Consider the following 23,186-nt stretch of genomic DNA (forward strand, 5'->3'; position numbering starts at 1 on the left):
TGCCTTCTATCTGTTCAACTGTGTTTTTCGAGTCTTATTAGATTATCTTAATTGGTATTAATGTTAAGTCGCTTCAGCTCACTCCGTGAGAAAAGCAACTTGACCGCTATAAGAAATATTATTACTAGTACTATTACTGAATTCAAAAATATCCTAATATCCTTTATTTCTGCAGCTTAGTCCTGCTGTGAGTTATGTCCTATAACAATATACACTGTAGTTTTAAGACTCAGCAAAGAAAGGGTTAAAGCAACTTTGAAAGAAAAATAAATTCAGTTGCTTCTCAATGCAAAATAAATGGCCTGCTAAACGTCCCCTAGATTAGAGGTGGCGTAATCCCTCTACATAACTTTAAAAACAGCTTCGTTCCTTGACGCTGGGTGTCTGAATTCCTAAAAACCACAATAAGTGTTTATACAAAATTAATTTGCAGTTGATAACAGGAACTCTGACACCAGAGCTTTAATGAAAGGATTTCCCAACTTTATTTTCGCCCCCCTCCCATACTCCCTCACCCCCAACTTTCCAAACTCTATTTTTCCTGTTACAGCTCATAAAGCTATTTTATTTTCCAGGTACGGGGAGGTTATATTCAGGTATGACTGATATTTCCAATTGATCAACAATTCACTTGATGTAGTGCAGTACAATCCTTCCCACCGCTGCATATTGTGAGGTCCCATTGACAGGTATTATTACCTCATCAACGAGCATGCCAGAACAGAATGCTAGCTTACATTTGAAGTTATTTAACAAAGCCATAAAATGAGGACATGTAAAACATAATGTGAAAAACTGGTGTTTGGGCAGAGATTTCAGACTTTGTGTGAGCCTCTTGCTTAAACCTTATTTGGAAGTGGGCTACACTCTCTTTCCTGAATAAAACTCACATTTGTGCAATCTTATGAACAGTTCTGTTTTATAAATACTAAAACAAATGCTTGTTCACTTAAAAATTCAATTTTGTTCATTGTGTTAAAAAAATAATCTTCCAATTCTATTTATCCATCCTATTTACACGCTGCCTTTGATTCAAAGAGTTCAAGAGTGATGAACATAAGAGATTGTCATTATTATGATTATTTCTATACCACCCTTCATTCGAGGATCACAGGGTGATTTATTTTATCTCCTGACATCCTTGTCAAGCAGATGAAGCTGAGTACTAGTGATTTGCCCAAGATTATCCAGTAAGCTTTGTTGAGATTTAAACCAGAGTCTCCTTGGTGGTGGCCCTGCTGTTCTGGAATCCTTCCAGTTAGGTTTTGTTTTTTACTACTGTCTTTCTTTAAGAAAGTTTAAGCAACCTAATTTCATTTATCCCATGCCTCTACTTGTTTGTATCCACTCAATGGGTTTAGGAAGCCGAATATCCGATGGAGCTTATGTGGCTTCCGATTGGCTCCAGGAGCTTCCTGCAGCCAATCAGAAGCCGTGCTTTGGTTTCTGAATGTTTTGGAAGTCAAACGGATTTCCAGAACGGATTCCCCTCAACTTCCAAGGTACGACTGTACACTGTATGTTTTATTTTTGCCTTGCAAGTGATCTTGCTTGTTTGCTTGGGAGTCATGTTGCCAATTTAAAAATGGTTCCGGGGGCACAGCTTTGACTATTCATGCATGCTAACACTTTCAGTTAGAGATGCCAGCTCTAAAGCCATTTCAGAACATTGCCCCCCTCTCCTCTCCCTGTACACTCTTCTGAGGGTTCTTTGCCCCCCCCCAGCCAATTTTGGGGTATGTAGGGGGTGCATGGCAGGAGGGAGGGGGAAGCCCCACTGTGCAAGTAGAAGTCTTCATGCAGGGCTTCCATTGACAGGACTCGTTAGGTGAATCCTGCCCACAGTTTATAAATCCATGCGGAATCAAATTAGATGCGTGTTTCCCTGTGAGACCCTTAAAAGACCCTGTCTTTTTAAAAAACTACAGCTTCACTAGTAACAAGTCCATGTACTTCTGCTTAATCAAAGCTATTTCCAATACTGATATTGCAACTCTTTACAAAGGTGACAGAATGATAGTAACTGCTGTCAGCAGGATCTTACAAGCTATTTACCTTTATTCTTATTATTTCATAAACCTATACTGAGTGGGGCAGTATTTGCAGAATAATTTTAAAGTACACCACGGTGCCTCATCTGGTACAAATTAAGAGGAATATATAATTCACGCAGAGAGACAACGGCGTCCCCCTGCAGTCTTAAGGTCCAAGGTCTAGATGCCAGAACAAGGTGACCGACTCATATACATGAAAAGCATCAAAGGACAAGGGTTAAATGCCAACGGTTGCTTAATCCGAAGCAAGATTTCTTAAAGATGTGAACAGCCACTCTAAATCTCCAGCTATGGGCAGCTTTTGACAGAAGAAACTAGAATGTTATCTGGCCTAGAAGCTAGGTACCATATTCCCAGACCCATGGTGGCTGGCTGTGATGGTTGCCCTACTGGGGATGCTTAAAGGCATTCTGCATACAGATGTTAAAAACAACAACACCCACCCCTCCAGACAGTCTGTAGGTGCAAAGAATTGAGATTCCAGGAATCACTGCACCGGAATGTGTTGCATTGTTTATGGCAGATGGGGTACATGTGGCAGATTGGCTTTTGAACAGCAGAACTGCCTTTGAGAAGAACCACAGTGCACCAGTGTATACAGAAATATACTGTACATTTCCATGGGATCCCTGTAGTGGGGTGGCAGAAGGGTTGTCCCAGGAGAGGGCTTGGCTATACTTCCTCTTGACTATGTCCTAGATTGCACAACACTTACTATGTCCAAGGGAACTTAATGGGGGCCACAGAGAATCAAGAGCTTTGCCTAGCCCTGCTCCATTCTGGGTTCAGTGCCCTGATGTGAGAGTTATCACTTCATGAGAACTGGATTCCACCTCTTTCTCAACTTCCTCCAAGGAGCTTAGGGCAAATACATGGTGATTATCCTACCAATACTTATCCTTCCAATATTTATTTATTTGTTTAGTTATTTATAATCTGGATTTTCAATATATCAAGGCAGTATAAAGGTAAAGGGACCCTTGACCATTAGGTCCAATCGTGACCAACTCTGGGGTTGCAACGCTCATCTTGCTTTATTGGCCGAGGGAGCCGGCGTACAGCTTCCGGGTCATGTGGCCAGCATGACTAAGCTACTTCTGGTGAACCAGAGCAGTGCACAGAAACGCCGTTTACCTTCCTGCCAGAGCGGTACCTATTTATCTACTTGCACTTTGACATGCATTCGAACTGCTAGGTTGGCAGGAGCAGGGACCGAGAAACGGGAGCTCACCCCATCATGGGGATTCGAACCGCCGACCTTCTGATCGGCAAGTCCTAGGCTGTGTGGTTTAACCCACAGCGCCACCTGCGTCCCTTATACAAAATGTAGTAGGCTATTAAAATTAACATAAGCACTAGGACAATAACATTATACCAGAATGTATGGGAATATCGTATACTGCTGCTTTTCCCTTTTTTTGCATATTTTTGCTTTTATATGTATCTGTTATTGTTTTTCTCCCTCTCACTTTTCCTTCTTTTTTTTCTGTATCACTTTATTTCTTTTAATGGAAATTACCTTAATAAAATATAGCTATTTTTAAGAAACCTCTGCCACCTGAATTCATTTTTCCAACAAATTGTGGTACTGACTGATCAGTGAGAAGCTGCTGTCTTGAACTGGTTGCCAGACAGATGGGTGGGACGGACTTGTGCCACTAGGATGATGCTGGGAATCTGGAACACCAACTCCTTGAAATGGGCTAGAATTTGCACTCCCCTGAAATTGTCCCTCAGTGGCGAGAATGGTTAGATATGAAGGATAGTGAAGTCAGCAAAAGGGGAGTCATTAAAACGAACAGAATGTGATTATACTGTATCAGGAATTCCAACATCCTCTTCAGACAAAGAGTTAATGAGGCTCCATCTACTCCACCAAGTCAATTTGAAGCATTTGTCCTCGTAGCATTATCTTAATTATTCCTCATCAAAATGATAACACTTCCTACTGTGAACTAACATCCTTATGTAAACAAAATTACAGGCTCCATAGTCCTGAAACACGATCCTTTGTCAAAACTATCTTGTGTAATGGCTCTTTAGAGCCTACCCAATGGAAACACAAACAGAAGCACTCATCCTGCCTTAAGAAGTTTTCAGCGCCGCGTCTGCCATTGCTACCATGTATTTAAAGTAAATTCCCATCCCAAGTGTCGGATATAAATAAATGCAAAACATTTGTTCCAAAGTAAATACAAAAGCTATCTGCAATGTATGGAAAAAAATAATAAAAAATCTTAAGATAGGGGTTGATGAGCAGAACCGTTGTAAATCCCAAAATTCCTTCCTTCCCCGTGTCTCTCTCTCTTCCCCTTGCACAAACAAATGTCCAATTTAAAATGTCGCATTGATACTGGGAGCTGGTTGGCCTCCCATATGTTCATTGTAAGCCACTGATACATTCCAGTTCTCCATTAGGAGAAAGAATTCATTCGGTCCCACACAGGTTAAAGCTGCCACTTCCAGACCTTAGGTTTGGCAACGTTTGTCTGAGTTGCATCTAATTTGATACTCTGCCTTTCGGTCACAAATATCCAACGTAGCTGAACTCGTAGCTGAAATAGGGGTGGGGATATCCAAGGGCCTTTAATCATCTTGAGTGCCAGCTCCTCAGAACCACACCTACAAGATTAAATTGAATTGGATCCTTTTCAAAAAAACATCTACGCTGCTTTCAGATGCCAAGAGAAAAATTACTGCTTAGGCAGCAATTTCACCACTAGCCAATCACAGTTCATGGGCACACAAAAACATACCGAGCAGTCTAAAAAAAAAAAAAAGACAGATACTGTGCAATGAAACATGGAAAGTAAGGGGAAGGGATTAAACCTTGCAATTCTTCTTTTATTATTATTATTTTATTCAGACAAATATTTATTGCCAAAACTCACCAATAAGAACTGGGTGAACTCTGCATAATTTAGGCGCCTTTTCCGATCTTTTCCAAAATGCAGCTGCACAAACTCTGAATCCCAGTTAAAGGGAATATGCTGGTGAATTGTGGTCTGGCCAAAAACCTGCTTAACATCCTCTGGGGAAGGAAAGGGGAGGGGGGGGAGAGAGGGAGAAACAGAGAGAGAGATGATTATGAAAGCAGATGCAAAAATTGGTAAAAATCTGTTCATTCGATGAGAGCTTGTGCAACATTAACAGATTTTCATTTAAATAAACAATAACTCTGGATTAACTAGTTCAGAGACTCAGATGTTCTGCTAGGTTATATTTGCACTTGCCTTGTTTTGCTTCCTTCTTTCCGAGTGATGCTGTAGCACAGGGGTCGGCAGCCTAAGGCCCATGGACCACAAGCGGCCCATGGGGGTCGTTTAACCTGCCCATGGACCCCTGCGTGGAGCAGAGCAGGGACCACCTTCTGCAATGCTGGCCAGAAGGAGCGGCAGAAATAGCGTTTGCACATGTGTGCATGCATGCACTCTGGCCCACCACCACGGCGTCTGCGGGATCGTGAACTGGCCCAAACCACAAAACCTTTGCCAGCCCCTGCGTAGCATAACACCACAGTATGGACATGGATGCAGATAAGCTAGCAATGTGTCCTCTAACACTTGACAGACCTAACACTTGGCAGCCCTTACCTCACCGACCCATTCCTTACTCATGAAAAAATTATGTCATTCATCAAAGCAGGGAAACCCACAGCTGCAACTCCCATCATTTCCAACTACTGGCCATGCTGGCTGGGACCAATAAAGAGAGTCTGAGGGTGTCTGAAGGGCTACAGGATCCTCAGCCCCACAGTAAAGAGACAGAAACTGCAGGACTCATTTTGTCATATTGCACTTGAGGAAGACCAGTTTGGAAATGTCATGGAGAACTGCACCATGTAGTCCAGCTGTCACCCAGCACTTTGCCCGATTTATCAAAATGGTAATAATGAACACTATTATAAATACATTCATCCTGCAAATCAGCACTGGCCGTTCAGATAATTGTGCATTTTCAATAGGATTCCTAGTGCAGAAAACCTGCCCCTCCCCTGCTTCATATCACTTACTATTCCAAATTCCTTGCCCTCCAAATGTCTGAAAATTGGCATTTCATACTACCAATTGATTACACACAAATCACTGTTTTCTCTCCTTGTTCAGCACGCATCCCTGAAAACTGCTATACGTGTTTTTCCCAAAAAGCGATGCCATAAACTGACTCCAGTGTATCTTTTTAAAATTAGGATTAGCCGGTTTCCTGACAGGGTGCACACTGAATTATATGGTGCAGCTACTTCACCAGAAAATCACCTATTTATTGCTCTTATTGACAACTTGCGATGGCTATGAAACAGGGTATCCCTTTTGCTGTTCATCTTTTATATACTTCTTTCCAACCACCGTTCATGGTTCGCAAACTCCAATACAAGCTCACTAGACTGGTTCTTAAATTTTTCCTTCTTTCTTCACTGGATTCATCACTCATTCATCTAGAATAATCCACTGATCAGAGTCCTTACTCAATGGACATACTGCCTGAATCAAATATAGAGATTACTCATGCCCATGAACCATTTTTTACAGTGTTTTGGCTTCAGATTTAACTGCCAGGTCTGGTTCTCATCCACATTTAGAAAACTGTCCACTTAGCTTCTCCTCCACTCCTTCCACATTACCAGGAGCTGAGTTATGGTTTGGCTCAGCACAATATGCAAACCCAGACTCACGGTTTGTCTCACTTTAAACAAGCAATGATCCATAACCCTAAACGGCCTTGGCCCAGTATACCTGAAGGAGCGTCTCCACCTCCATCGTCCAGCCTGGACACTGAGGTCCAGCTCCGAGGGTCTTCTGGTGGTTCCCTCACTGTGAGAAGTGAGGTTACAGGGAACCAGGCAGGGGGCCTTCTCGGTAGTGGTGCCCGCCCTGTGGAATGCCCTCCCATCAGATGTCAAGGAAATAAACAACTATCTGACTTTTAGAAGACATCTGAAGGCAGCCCTGTTTAGGGAAGTTTTTAATGTTTGAAGTTTTATTCCGTTTTTAATGTTCTGTTGAAAGCCACCCAGAATGGCTGGGAAAACCCAGCCAGATGGGCAGGGTAGAAATAAATCACCACCATCATCATTATTATTATTATTATAGAAGCTTATTCTTGGTTTATTGCTAGTGGTTTGCTTGGGGACACACAAACTATGAGCCTGGATTCACACATTAAGCCAGACCATGCTTTAGCTCCCAGTAGCATAACAGCAGCTCTTGGGAAAGACCAAATTGATCAAGATTTTCCAAATGTGCCCCAGCACACTTGACTGATGATGCTGAGCCGTTCTTATACCTACAGTGTGTGAACTGAGCTGTTCTTATACCTACAGTTCTCCCTGTACCATTCTTTTGCTTCCTGCTACACTGGTCCAATTGCCATAAACTAGCTTTTGAAAGAAGAAATGAAAAAGATGGTCATCTAAAGCAGGAAGCCATTTTTTAAAAAACTGCTCATTCCCTGTAGCAGATAACAAATGAAACTGAATCACCAATTCCCACCCCCCCATTTATTATTATTTTTTTTAAAGTTAAACCTATTAGGTCAGAAATGACTACAACTTGTACAGACACTGGAGAGAAAAACCACCATAAGGATCCAAGTTTACCCCCACCTGCAAATGAAAACTGATGACTTTTTAAAAAAAGCATTTTGTGTTGACAACTATATAACTGTAAAAGCCTTGCATGGACTTGAGGCTCTGCGACAGCTCTATGATCCATACATTAACCTTGTTCCAGCACTCCTCCCCAAATAATTATAGTCTGGAGCCACCATGGAATGTGAGGTGCATATAGGATTTTCCTGGGCTTTCCTTGAGTTCTGCAGTTCTAGGACAACAAACACTTGGAAGAGGTAGGAAACTTCTCTGGAGATGCTCCTTCTATGACAGACAGCTGGGTGTCTCATTCCTACCATGGAGTTTTTCCTGGCTTCCCAGTGGCACTTGTTCCTCTACCTGTATGGATTTTTTTCCTAGAAGTCAATATTTAATTGTCTTCTGCAGGGGACGGGGGTGGGAGATAACCCAACCAATTCCCTTTTTTATTATTGAATTCAAGTTCAGGATTATTTTCATATAATATCACGACGTGAGTCTTGATTAGGTAATGAAACTACCCGGAAAATGCCATTTTCTATGCAGCCAAGCAACCGTGGTGGAATCTTTATTTTTGAATCTTTATTTTGTAATCTTAAAAAAGGAAGAACCTGGGACTTGACAGAGAATAATAAGCTTCCACCTTGCCAGTACAGCGAACGACTGGCTAAGAAAGGCACAGCTATCTTCTGCTAAGCAAAGAGCACAAGGCAAATTGGAGATTTCATAAGAAGCTAAATTGCATAATGGCGTAAGTACCAAGGTTGCCTTTTCAAAGCTTTTGACAAGGCCCTTTTATATTAATCATTGTTAAGGGTCTGAAGGCAAGGGAAGCGATGCAGTAGAATTAGAGCCGAGGCTTCGAATCCCATATTCAAGGCTGCAAGAAAATGAATACAGAAGAACTGCAACTAAAAATTAAGCTAAACATCACAATTACAGCAAAAGTCATATTATATGATTAACAAATCAATATGGCATTTATAATCTATAAAACAATGCAAATATCATTAACAAAACAGGAGCAACAACAACAAAAGCTAAGCTCTGTAAAGTTCATACACACACTCTGTTCAGTTCATTAAAATACACAGAAAAAACACAGAAAGCCCTTGGTAAGCGTTTTAGATAATATTGTCACAATCATAACACTGTCCCAACTGTTGCCTTGATCCCATACTCCCTGGAAAACCAGGGAGATAATCTGAATCTTGCCAGTGGGAAAGGACATCTAGGAGAGATTGACCACAACACTGATGGGACCAGTGACAGATTTTATTTTTCCAATTCTGCAAATCTTTTGGGGGGGGGTCCCCTCTCACTTGGAGAGCCTAATGATATCTTCTTTTTTTGCTGGTGGCAGTGATGCTGTTTTGGCTACATAAGCAATGGTACACATACATAAGCACTGGAAACAGAGGGAACAACACAGATTCTGAACCTGAAGGGTCCATGCAGTCAGCATGACTCATATCCATTGACAGACTTATTGTCCATGAATTTGTCTGATTGCCTTCTTAATCCTTCTAAATCTAGCAGCGATTCTCACATCTTGACGCAGTGAATTCCGAAAATCGTAAGTTGTGTAGAAAAGTATTTTCTTTCATTAGTCCTGATTCACTGAGTGGTTGCAAATATGTGCGTGCGTGCGTGCGTGCGTGCGTGCGTGTGTGTGTGTGTGAGAGAGAGAGAGAGTTGTCTCTGTATCCACTTTCTCTGCAACATGTATGCATTTTATAAACCCCTATCATGATCTTCTGTAGGCACCTTTTTATGAAAGCCCCAATTGTTCTAGTATATGGACATCCTAAGAGCCCTGCTAGATAAGCAAGAGAAATTCTGACCTTTCTAGACTAGCATCCTTTTCTGCAGTGGCCAACCAGATAGTTCTGGAAAGCCTGCAAGCAGGACTGTGACAGCAATAACACTTCTGCATCCACAGAACAGAGGACCAATTTGGACGCAGTCATACAAGAATTCTCGCATCTCCATCCATATTTCTGTGGGCTTTAGGGAAACTTGCAGCAAATTCTATATATGTCTATTCAGAAATAGCCCCTACTGAGATCAGTGGGACTTACTCCCAGGTATATGAGTATAGGATTGCATCCTTAGCATCACCACAAAGGTCCACACAAAAAATAGGATTTTGGACTCCCTCTGGGGCAGTGTCCAGAACTATGGGCAAACAGACAGAAGGTCCCATATTGAAATGCAACCCCCCCCCGACTCCTCCCGATTTTAAGCAAAACCACACCCTTTTCTGGCTGTCTTAAACTAGTAGTTACACATGATTCAAGTACTGAAAATTGGATTGCAAATTGTCAAAATGGGAGCATAGTCAGCAGGCATAATGCTCATTTGTACAGAGCTGGTTTTAAATTCATTTCATCACATGCTACATGTTGACATTAATTTAATGCATCTATTTGACATGCATTTAACATGCAAAAAGTCAAAATGTTTTCTTTCCCTTACTGTCTTGTTCCCCGCCCCCCCTTAATGGCACATGAGCTGATAGAAGTAAAGAAACAGTTCCTGTCTCAATTCCGCTTCCAGAATTGACCATTTCATAGTACTGTTACCCCCATTTATTTTGTCCTTTGCAAACATGAAAACAGATTCTCTACCTATTGGGCAATAAAGCTTTTACTGATTTCAGCAAGACAACTCTCGAGTTTAATAAGCATTACACATGAAAGAATCCAGAGTTAAACAAACATGGTTCTAATGGCATTTATCTTTCGGACGCAACACGTGTCTATTTGCAACTGAACCACCCTGAGATTCAAGACTGTAGCAATGTTGCCACACAACAGCAGTGGTGGGGTTTATTCCCTCCAGCAGAGGCAGGTCAAATTCCTTCCAAAATTGCAGCTTAGTAAATGGGCCTTTTCTTCCACACCGTCGTCTTATGAAGGATGGTTATATTTCAGCTCTCAGTTAACCAGACAGTGACCTTATACTGTTTGAATTTACTCTCAAATTGGTTCTCTCCCACCTTCTCCATACCTATTTTTTCCTTCTCTCTCTCTCTCTTTTTAAGTAGAAACGAAGAAAGCAGAAAGCACAATATTTTAGCCATTTGAACAAGCTGCATTCTGAAATCAGTCCTGCTACCTGGAAGTGCTCTCCGTTACCTCTATCTTTCAAAATTGGAGCCATTATAGTCATTCGTGCAAATCCACATTTAGCCTTTCATAAAAGAGTGGATTTTTGACCCATTGAACTGGAAGAGCTTCTGCGCTGTTCTCCTGATCTTTGACAAGATAGCCCACAACAACAGAGAAGACAATTTCTTGCTGGTGTGAATTTGTATTCCGTTGTTAAACTCTGGATGCTCACGAGTGGTAATTCTGCTCCTGATAGCCTGCACTCTGATGATTCTGAATGGTTGCAACAAAGCCGTACGAGAAACCCAAATACCCGAATGCACTAAGCCCACTTATTGTTACTGAGAGGGGCCTGCCCAAGGAGGAGGGGGAAATTGACCTGGGCACGGTGAACTCCTTCTTGACACTGTGGAGTTGTGTTTGTGGGCATTTTCTAATTGGGCCAGGCGAGACTGTAGCAGCAATCAATAGGAAACTCAGATGATCACCTCTGCCTCAGGTATAAGAGCAGCCTACTGGTGCTAAGCAAAAGGGAAGGTTTTCATTCTCTCCTACGATTCCCTTTCTCCAAGACTGGGAGGAATTCTATGCTTACTAGGTGTACAGAAGAAGCACTCCCAATTGGATAGCTCCAGGTAACCCCCAGCCCTTAAACAAGATTCGAAGTTGGCCAATTGGCAATTTCAACAGACAACACATTATTAACCTATGCAAAAAAAATAAACTGGGTAGCACAATACAGGTATGAGGAAGAGTGCCCACGACTGGGGCCTATTTGTGCCATACTTCTTCACTCCAGAATGCCAGTCCATATGATTTTGGCTGATCATTTCATCTGCTACTCCTTTTTGGCTCCTCGTGCATTAAAAAAAAAAAGTATTTTTCTGTAGTGGATGTCCGTGGTGGATGTCTGCAACTGCCAACTCACTGGTGTGAACTGCAATTTAGCGTTGATCACCTGAGATGTCCAACATGCTTCCTTAGGATTGGTTTACAACCAGTTCAGAAGAAGGATAGTTCTTTCCAGCTGCCAATTCTATACCTGGTAAAGGCTGAGAGTGGACCTGGCCATCATGCATTCCATATCCATTCTCTACTGGCCAGGAGTAGATGTCTATATTTACTCAACAACAGTTGAATAAATAGAAATTGGATTTCTATTCTCAAAACTAATCACAGCAGTTTTAAAAAATTACACTAAAACTAACAAATGACCTAACCAGATCTTACATTATTTCTGCCATTCAGGGGGGAGATTAGAGGTAAAGTATTTGCCCCCTTCCAGCTCTCCCTCTCTCCCAAAGCATCAGCATTACACTCTAAATGGTGTTAAGAGAGAATGAGGTAACACGTGTGAGTTGCTTCACACAAGATGGAGTTCCCTGCACATAAAGTCCTCTCCTGCTAGAAACTGCATGCAATATCTCACAACACGTGGCAAAATGCACACAACTCAACGTTGCTGCATGCGCCCATGAAACACAGGACATCAGCTACAAGCGGAAGTCACTGTATTTCCTACAAGTTAAAACCTCCGTGAAGGAAATTTTGTCGTGTGTGACACAGATCTCAGGTCACATAAAGATAACCTGCTTCTACGGCAATCATCCTAATTTGTTTTCAGGAAGGTTATACAATGCCAAGTGAAGCAGCTGTTATCCCACAGGCTCCAGTGCATTTCCCTGCCATTTCCCCTCCTGCAAAAAGTTGGATCATTCCATGGCAGGAACGGGAGTTGTCGCACAAGGGCACCAAATCCAATTTAATTGTGCAACTTGAGTTACGCAATTGAATCCTACCTGCAAAATAGCAACATTCTGTACGTTTTCCAATGAGGAGAAGGGCAACACGAAACTCAGGGTGACACTCCATGTATCTATCCACAAAAGTTTATCCCGTTATACATTTGCTTAAGCTGCCAAAAAAATCTTTATTGTTTCTGAAGTACTGAACTATTTTCTATTCCAGCTGGTTATTATAAGAACATCATAAACGGGGACTAGTGCCTGAGTTTGCTTCCCCCCGCCTCCCTTACAATCCTTTTTCCTTTTGTGTTATGCTTTTCTGATTGTAAGCCTGAGGGCAGGGATTGTCTTATTAATGATCTCTGTATGCCTTTTTTGGATGGTGGGGTAAAAATCCTATTTCTCATTTAGCTATCATTTTCCATTTGCAAGCTTTTCCAGCTGGTTCCCAGATCTCCTCTGCCTACATTCACGGATATCCAAATAGGCCAACAAGGGTCGTTCTACAGCCGGCGACTTAACCGCCTTAAAAATTAAGGTAACCCGACAGGCTTTTATTTACTCTGTTTGTAAAATGGAGACTTTGTCTGCCTTGCACCAGCGCTGCAGTGTCTGCAAAAAAGACAATGCAAGTTCCAAGCAATTACTTCTGATGTATGCAAGGCCAGAAGTTGTTAAATTTGCTTTGCCCCTGCGCAAGTGCAGCCCTTGGAATTAAAGATAAAGGTTATTTAAAAGGACTGTTAATTTTTAAAATGTTGACATTTAGACCCAAGCATCTAAACTTTTCTTTATTAAACCATCTAATAAAGGATATCAAAGAACTCTTACCTCTTTAATGAGGCATTAAAATACAGTAATACAAAAAAAGGCAAAACTGTTAAGCCTCTTAAACCCCTGGACTTACATTATCAGCTTTTATGTGCCTGTCAACACTCAGGAGTAAGAAGCAATGGTTTATTCTCTGTCTCAAATTTAAAAGCCAACTAAACTTCCTTCCACCTTCCTGCTGAGATCTTTAACTCCTGGCAAAGAGTAGCAGCTCCATGTACAATGTGATACAAAAGGCTAAGGCAATCGCTATCCGTTGCAAGCCAAAAGCACACTACCATCTCCTGTTTCATGCTGTCTCTAGGAACAAACAACTAAGCCTTCCTTATTTTAAACAATATACGTAGCGGGTAATTTTGCTGAAGGGGGGCTGGGAAGGCTAGGAAGGAAAGTCCTTGATTCTCTGTGTTCCTAAACAGTGGTTTGGGTAAATTAAAAGTCCTAAAACTAGGACTAAAATTAAAAAGGAACTTCTAAAGATAATGCAGATTTAAAAGAGATTGCTGAGAAAAGAGAAAAAGGGGTAGGCTGGCCCTATTTGGGATTAACACAATCTAATGCTAAGCAGTATACTGCAAATATTTAACAGATTATGAAAATATTTACAGTGACCAGCATAGCAACCTAAAAGTGTAGCCAGGTTATAGCCAGAAGCTGGATTTCAGTGGTATGGCACAAATCCAACAGACTTACAAAACAAAGCCTAAAAGGAACATGGGAGGTTGCCAAATATCAAGCCAGACCATTGGTCCAACTAGTTCAGTATTGGCTGTACTGATTGGCAGGGGCTTGAGAGGGTTACGGGAAGGTTTTTTCCCCTACCTTACATGGAGAAGCTTGGGATCTTTTGTATACGAAGCATGTCTCAGTCACTGAGCTATTATTATTTCTAAGATATTACACTTATATAAATGCTACAGGGGATACAAAGCATAATTCTCACATGAGAATTTGAAATAAATTGTTCTAATACTGCATAAAAAAACCTACGTTACTGGAATCCATCTGTTAATCTGGGCCCTGCTAGATCTGAAGAACCATTAACTTTAGAAAACTGCAGAGCAGAACAATTGTAGTGTCTGAACTCCCAGGGGAAATAGCATATATATCTATATCTATATCCATAATCTATATCTATATCTATATCTATATCTATATCTATATCTATATCTATATCTATATCTATATCTATATCTAATCACTGTTGTATCCAACTACTGTAACTTTTACACAGAGCAGACTCATTGAAATTAATGGACCAAACTTAGTCATGGTAATTAATCCCAATAGGTATCCATTAAGGAAAGATTAGTTTTAAACACTACAATGGTACCTTGATTGTCGATCTTAATCCATTCTGGGAGTCCTTTTGACTCCTGGAACCGTTAGAAAACCAAGGCACGGGTTTGTGGCGTTCGGGAGCTGATTTGTTTGGGAGCAAGGCCATTTGACAACCAAGATATGCTTTTTGATATGCTGTATATGCTTTTTGACCTACAGATGGGTAGCAGAAATCTGAACATAGTGGTGTTTCATGATTGGCTACTATGCAAACCGAATGATAGGTCACAGAAAGGGAGACTGACATAAGCTTCTCAAGGACTCTCCATGAGTAAAAATGGAAGGATATGAGTGGGGGTAGGGGGGAGAGAATTGAGTGCCACTTGAGATTTTTTTTGGAGGGTGGGGGTTAAAAGTATTTACTTTTGCAATTCCTCCAGGATGGTGCCTCAGTCATTCTAATAAAACAACCTCATCTGCCTACATATTAAATTATTTTTTGTATTTCTATCCCACCTTTCTCTCCAAGGAGCTCAAGGTGGACCATATGAATCTTGCCCTCCTCAATTAATCCCTCACAACTGTCCTGTGAGAGAGGTTAGGCTGAGAGTCAGTGGCTGGACCAAGGTCACCCAGTGACCTTCATGGCTGAGTAGGGGATTTGCATCCTGGTCTCGCAGGTCCTAGTCCAACACTCTGACCACTATGCAACACTGGCTCTCAGTGTTGTTTGTTTGTGTGTGTGTGTGTGTGTCAGTCCCACGCATGCCTCTGGACCCCAGTTGCCCCCTTCTTCTGTTTTCTAGGACACAGCTCTCAAAAATGTGCATGCTTCCCTGCCCCGCCCCAATCTAGCTAATTATGGATTTTCTTCCAAATGCAAGGTATGGTAGAAAATTGGGAATATGCTACTGGGAAAACCGTTTGACAACTAGGTGGACTGGAGGAAGATAGAGATAGGATCGCCTGTTAAATGACTGATGCATTACTTTTGTCAATTCAATTCTATTGATGTCATTCTTAATCCGTATTATTCCCTAAATTCTGTCTTGTTATCATCTACAAGTTGCTTTATGTTGCTATGTTTTGCCTCGAAGTTCAGGATATTATCTTCCACATGAAGATAATAATATGCTTTGAATTAAGCATGATACACCGAAAAACCAAATGAGATGGACTTCAGTGACAATCTTGACTCTGTAGTCTTTATCACTGGTTATACTTTATTCCCTGACTCACTGGGATTGAGCCCTGATTAGATCATCAAATTAGCATCATCTGTTAAGAATATTTCCTGCACAATATTCCCACTGAATGGAAGCAGACATTTCAGAATTTTTCTGTGCAAGACATTTATTCTGCAGCAAAAGAACTAAACTTTGTGTGTGAGGAGGAAATGCACACGTATATTTGCAGGAAAGAGCAGAAAGATGTAGGCCCTAAGTTAAACCAAAAAAGGTTATGAAACAAAAACAAAAGGTGGGTTTCTCTTTGAGACATTTCTTTACACACACAAAATATACATTTTTTAAAATTAAAAGTGTTTTACAACATCACCTCCATGAATCCAAGACGTGTCACTTAAACTGTGGGCACTGAGGTATTATTCTTAGAAAACAGTTTAGACAAGTGCTTGACATCTGTAGGACTGAATTGCCACCTGCCTAGTCACGTGTCTTGTGTCTGGAAGAACATGCACAAATTACAAGCCTATGAAGAATTTCTGGAAGTGTTTCATTAAAGTTTTTCCTTTTCATTTTTTAAATAGTGACAGTATATTGCATTTCCCAACTTATTAATTTGTTTTATTTAAAGTTTATATATTGCCCTTCATCAAAACTGGTTCCAGGCCAGTTCCCCCACTAAAAATGTCAAAACACAAAAACCAGCAGAATATAACAAAGCAACCAGCAAGATTTTAACATGTCTAAAATGCAGAGGTTTGGGGCAATGCCTGGGTATATCATGGTCAAGCATTCTCCAGTAACACCGATCTGCAATAGCAACAATTAAAAGTCCATTAACAATACAACACTTAAGAAACCAGATAGCTGTAGACTCATAAAGAAATATTAATTTAGCAATATTTCTCACATGGGAGGGAGAGGAAGAAGGGTGAGGAAAGGAAGGAAAAAGCAGGTCTTACCAAAAGTAACTTCTCCTTTCCCAGTTTTGTCAAAAAGCTGAAATGCCACCATGAACAGAGCATCTGGAGCACAGAGGACAGATTCAAATGCTACAAATTCTTGAAAGGATATCAACCTACGAAAAGAAAAAGAAAGCCATTTTTTCAGGTGCGATCACCAGAAGAACATTTCACAGGTAAACAACTTACTTATTAGATTTCTATCCCTCATTATATGTGACCCCTCCCCAAATATCACAACAATTTAAAGTATAATACAGTAAAAACAAAACAGAATAATCTTTAAAATACAGTTGTACCTTGGAAGTCAAATGGAATCCGTTCTGGAAGTCCGCTTGACTTCCAAAATGTTTGGAAACCAAAGCGTGGCTTCTGCAGCCAATCGGAAGCCACGCCAGACATTTGGCTTCCAAAAATCATTCAAATCTGGAAGACTTACTTCCAGTTTTCGATCATTTGGGAGCCAAAACGTACAAGTTCCAAGGCGTTCGGCAACCAAAATACAACTGTATAGCCATTCTCAATCTAATAAATGTATCAGGATAGCCATGAAACTTAAACACATAATGGCTGACTCAGAAAACATGGAAGAAGAGAGCCTTCAGCTTGCACTGAAAAATAACCAAGGTTCCTGCCAGTCAAAGCTCAGAGGAGAATGTTCCATAACTGGGGTATTATTGCTAGTCATGAAAAGCAACAGGTTGTCCAGGCTCATGCAACAATGGCACCATCAGAAGAGTTTCTGTAAACAACCTCAAATCCTAGGCGAGAGACACTTCTTCAGATGCCCAGGTCCTAAGACGTTTAGGGCTGAGAGGCACCCCTGCCTCAAACCCTGAGGAGCCAATGGCAGCCACTATAAAAAGTGATGAGCTGGACGGACCAATAGTCTGACTCACCATAAATGCAGCTTCCTATTATCCTACTAGCATCTTGAATGGTGGCACAATTGAAATTGCAAGTTTGAAAGTTGCCAAGTTAGTAATTCAAATGCAAATTATCCCAATCCAATTGTCATGGAGTAATAATTTTTAAAAAACACAAATGGGGTGGAACCACATTTTAGCAACCAAAAAAGTGTTCCGAAAGTTGCCCATCAGATTAATCATTTGCAAAACAGATGGACATGGCAGTAGCTCCTTTGATTTGAGGCAACGTGGGGAAAGGTTCTGCCACTGACCAGATGGATCACAGCGTCATCACTTGTCCACACGCGTGGAGCACATCATCTTACCTGAAGTAATTTTATGCTGTAAACCACCCTGTGTTCTCTTGATGAAGGTCAGTATATAAATTACATAAATAAGGTAATTGATACAATGCGGCGTTACGATAATAATTCACACCATCATTTAAGCAATAAAAACAAGATGCTAGCATCTATTTCCTATGAAATTTCCTTGAGTTGTTGGAATGTATGTGAGAGCTTCAACAGCTGACATCTGTTGTCATAGATAAAAATCATATTTATGCAGGTTTGGGTAGAATTTTATTAATAAAGATGCAGGCCTCAGAGTCTTTGCAATGCAGATTTGTGATATTTCAGTTGGGATGTTCAATTAACAAGACTAAAATCATTATTCATAAGGCAGAACCAGCTTCAGATACATTAAGTGGTCCGATGAAGTGAACTTTAGCCTACAGCTCTCATGCCAAAATGAAATTTGTTGTCTTTAAAGCAGCCTTTGGCAACCTGGTACTTTCCAGATGTTTTGGACTTCAGCTTCCATTAAGTCACAGCTAGCATGTTGTAATCCAAAATATCTGGAGGGCACCAGATTGGGAAAGATTCTTTTGGCTACATCAAGCTCTTCTCAGTCGAGTAACCGAAACACCTCTTAGAGTCAGATATTTAATTAAGAGAGTTTATTTCAATTTTAACGAAACCAATGGGTTGGGGTTTTTTTTTAATGGAAAAAGGGAGAAAGCCTACAAATGTGAGGCTCCCATCAGACTGCTGCAGAGGAAACATGAATATCTGCTGTGCCAGCTGAATTCAAATTAACCCAATTTTTACATGTTAATTAAACCAGCTATTTTCTTCTTATTGTATTTTTGCTCCTTAAATAGACTGGCCTGCAAGTGATTCCCAACAGATCGACTCCGACAACAATGACGCACTCATTTACTTCTATTATGCCCATACAATACAGTAACTGAGCAGTAATTTTTCACAGTCAATTACACATGTGGTTCCTAATGGTTAAAGATGCTGAAATAATGCATGTTACATAGCCATATGTTCCAAGCTCTATACGGCACAAGGGCAGTTGCCTAGGTAACAAGTTTTCTCTCTGGCATAGTGCAACCCTTCATTGAATATCATTAGGTTTCATTAAACAGCACATATTAACATGAACCTCAATATGCTACTTAAGAATAATTTTGCCTACATAAGCAAGGCCTTGTCTAACTTAAAAGCCCGGCTGAGTAAAGCCTAATGACCCTGCGTTTTAACGATGTGAAACTAGGAGGAGATGGATGAATTATAAATCAAGCAGAAAGATGCCTTCTAAGTCAGAGGTTCTCTACTTTGGTACTATCTTCCCCATTTTAACGGGAGAAAAAAGGGAAGTGCCATCACTTCTTCAAAAGCGAATGAGGTGGCAAAGACATGTTTAACAGAAGAAAAAAATAAAGGGGGCAGAAAAAGAGAGTTTGCCCTGCATTCTTCAGTTGTGCTTTGAGGCCAATTTCTCCACAAGCTAACCAGCAAACTCAAGACTGGTTTGAGCAGTCATTTTTGCTGCTCCCTCTTGCTCCCTATGGCTGCTAACTGCCACAAGCATGGCACAGGGTTTTTTTTTGAGGGGGGGGGGAGGTTAAGTCAGGTGTCTGAGGTAGGGAATAAATATCTATTTCTGTTTCACACAGTTTCTCATTTTCCCAACCTTAACTTCAGTTATCCACATTTCCACAACCATTTGGGGGGGGGGCTTGGGGGGGAAGTTCTCACGAAAATCCACCAGCGTTCTAGTGTGAATCTTCCTAACGTACATTTTGCTTGCAATTTTGCCTTACACACATTATTAATATACACATTTTTAACCGGAGAAGTGTGAATGTAAAAGGATGGATGCGTTTTGGTTCGCATCTTGATTCAGAAAGCGCAAGTAAGTTCACCTTTAAAAATGCAAGCTGAATCGAATTTCTCCCCCATCTCTAATGTGAGGTGAAAATGACACAGCATCTCCCCATCTGCTTTGCATGCAGAAGGGCCCAGGTTTAATCTGCTGCATTACTAAGCAATGCCCTCAGTGATATCCTGGGCAGCTTCTGCACATCAGTGCAGACAATACTGACTTTGAGACTGACTTTGGATAAGGCTGCTCCCATTGTCTCATCTCAAGCACCAAGCGACAAGTTGCTCTGTTAGCTTTCCCCATTCAGAAAAGGTAGAAGTGGCAGTAAACAGAAGGGCCTGTGATACGAATCGGTTTTGAAGGTGGGTTCTGAAGGGTCTAGGGTTCCTATTTTCATATTACAGGACAACTGAGGAGGCAGAGAAAGTTGGAAGGAAGTGCAGAGAAAAAGAATGAGCTTATCACAAAGGAGACCTCCTGCGTAACAAAGATTTAGCTTGAGAGAACACAGTTCACCACCACAAAGCAAGACGGCAGAAGATATTAACAGATTCTTGCTAGATGGGCAGCAGCTTTCCATTTGGCCGGTGGGAAATGTGAGAAGGTGCGCTACTAGAATCAGGGCTTGGCAAAGTAGTTTGGAAAGCCCCGTTTGAAAGAACAGCTGAAAGCTCCATGCTTTCGACCATTTACGTGTCAGGTGTTCCCATGAAATTCACTTGGTTTCTCAGCAGCTGAGTCAGGCAGTTTTGATCCAAAAATTCTGAAATTTCTAAATTGGGAGTAGAGCACAGCCCTGCATGGTCATTATCTGCTCATCCAGAATATCCCTACAATTTCTCTCTTCAAGAATCTTTTGTACTGATCAGAGAATAAACTAACATTCATGGAGAATACAAAGAATGTGTATTTATTTTTTTAAAAAAAAATGAAAATAGAAAGTGATTTGTTGGTTTCAGAAATTTAGATTACCATAAAGCAAGCTGAACCTCAGCTTGCAAGAAGTCCATTATGTGACAGCAGCATACTGAGGATTGTGCAGGAGAAGCTCCTAGCAGACTGTGCCCCAAGTGTTCAGTTATAAATTAGCCTGCAACTTACATTTCAGAAACTTAAAATATATTAGAAATAGCAGAGAAATGAACCACTCGGTAAGGAAAATAAGATATTATTTTTTTAAAAAAAAACCACAAAGATCAAAGCTGCCGAATGTGTATTTTGCTTCAGTCTTGGCAAGAACAGTATATTGTGAGCATTTATTTATTTATTTATTTATTTAATCAATCAATCAATCCAATCAATCAAAGAATGAAAGGTGAGCCAAAATAAGAAAGGACAAAGAAAAGGAACAACTCTAGCCAAATTTAGTCAAATCCCCCATTTGATTTGATTTCGAAGTCAAGCATATTAGTATTATATAAATGAAATCCATACAAGCCCGTTGTTTTTGAAAAATACATCTGCAGAGGAGCTTCCCACTTCTGCTTTAGTACTTTGGAACACAAAGAAGCCTGGGAAATAGTTGCTAGGACTCACCAAATCCAGAGAGGTCATCTGTAGGTCACCAATACTTTTTTACCCATACTGACCGCAATGCCCAAATGCTGGTGGCAAACCCATTATCTCCTGGGCAATGGTTAGCCTGTTATCAGTTATTAATATTCATGTGATTTATATAGTGCCATCAGGTCCCTTACGCAGGGAGCTAACAATATAAATTTTGGCACAGGGAACAAGGGGAGGGAAATGGAGGCCAAGATGCACAGGGGAGCAATATGGAGTTGTTTCAGTCGCAAACATTTAGTGAGGCTTAGGCTAGCCAAGAGAATAGCACTTGTGGGGTTTGTGGAGACCCAGACTGTTGAATGAAGCTAGGCTTTTTGACCTATGAACTTTGGCCACTTGGGTTCTAACTTAAGAACTGTGAGGTGTTTATTATGAGGAGGTACATGTGATAACTTAGGTGGTAAAAAGGAGACTGCAGAACGGACAGGATGGTGTCTACCATTCATATTTGCACCAGTTTTAAAACCTGGTTAGCTCTGGTAGCTCCCAAGGACTACAGCTGCCAGGTGCCTTTGGGAGAAGTCAAGGCGGTGAAACCAGTTTCAAATGGGTTTAGATGTGTAGCGCGGATATTCCTCCTACGCATTGTCCATCAATGAAGAACAGCCAAGAGTGGCTTTATAAACTCCTTAAGCCTTGCTTTAATTCCTGGAAAACTATACAGTGGAGTTGTCAACGCAGCACTTGAGCACACCAGTTGCTTCTATGACGCCAGTGAAATGTTTCAGTTAATATGCCCTCAAAAATTCACAGTGCATGAAAGACTTGTTTGCTTTGCTTTCTCAATTCTGGTTCACACTGGACCAGCCTCTCATGGTTGTGAGCACTCCCCTTATGTAGGGGCCACATTTCAGTGGATGCAAGGACTGCATTTTCAGAGGAGTGTGTAAAGAGTTCCTCTCTGTGGTTGAAGTAGGTGCCTTTATTCCAATTCATTTTGGGGAGGGGGGTGGCTGATGTAGGGACCATGCCTATATACCATTTTGTGTCTCCGCCTCTTTTTCTGCTCCTTTAAGACATGGCAGCCATTTTATGCCACGTCCCATGGAAGCAATTTTGTGTTATGGGGTGAAATGTCAGTGGGAATGGGGTAAAGTTATTTGCGCCTATTTGTAGAACTCAGCCATCCACAACTGCCCAATGTTTGCTGACTTCAATATCAAGAGATCTACCCTCAACCACATCTTTTCCAGCAAAATCAGGGCAATTTTGCAATGGTACCTTTAAATTGGCTAATTATTAACTTCTGCTATACGAAAAAGTACCCAAGGCACACACGTCTGAAATTCTTGTGTGTGTGTGTGTGTGTGTGTGTATTCCTGCAACATCCATTCTTTTGCATGTTTAGCAATACTAATCATTATCCTCATCATTGTATAATAAATACAAAAGCTACAATGCTTTACTAAAATCAGCAATTTAACCATAATAGCATAATGGGGCACAGGGTAAGCTATGCCTATTATTTAATGTTTCAATCTTAGATAAACAACTTGTTCTGAAAAATGGTAGATTAGAGATAAATCAATAATAATGGGAAAAGCTGGCATTTCAAAGCATTATTTTGAATTGTTTACACTTTCTAAAAATAAAAGCCATATAGTATTTTGAGTTGCTTACTGGAAACCAAGCTATGATTGGCAGAACAGGCATATTTTATTGGGCAGAATTTAATTGTAGCAGCAAAAAAAAAAAGGGGGGGAGTATGGATTGTTAGAGGAAGCCAGTTGGATTTTTAAAGAGTGCAATTTGCAGTAAAACATTTCTTTACATGCTCATC

General features: G+C 40.8%; 1 protein-coding gene across 2 annotated transcripts in view; it reads right to left on the reverse strand.

Moving 5' to 3' along the window:
* SLC25A13 (solute carrier family 25 member 13) overlaps positions 1–23,186 on the reverse strand; it is a 107,277-nt gene that overhangs the window by 52,518 nt on the left and 31,573 nt on the right. For both annotated transcript variants that reach the window (XM_081882081.1, XM_081882080.1), the window contains 2 exons: positions 16,758–16,873; positions 4,946–5,085 (listed from right to left, as the gene is read on the reverse strand). In XM_081882081.1, the coding sequence (XP_081738207.1) occupies positions 4,946–5,085; positions 16,758–16,873 (256 nt within the window). The remainder of the gene's footprint in view (positions 1–4,945; positions 5,086–16,757; positions 16,874–23,186) is intronic.

Source organism: Podarcis erhardii (genome assembly GCF_964252035.2).
Source record: "Podarcis erhardii genome assembly, chromosome: 12".
NCBI classification, from domain to species: Eukaryota; Metazoa; Chordata; class Lepidosauria; order Squamata; family Lacertidae; genus Podarcis; species Podarcis erhardii.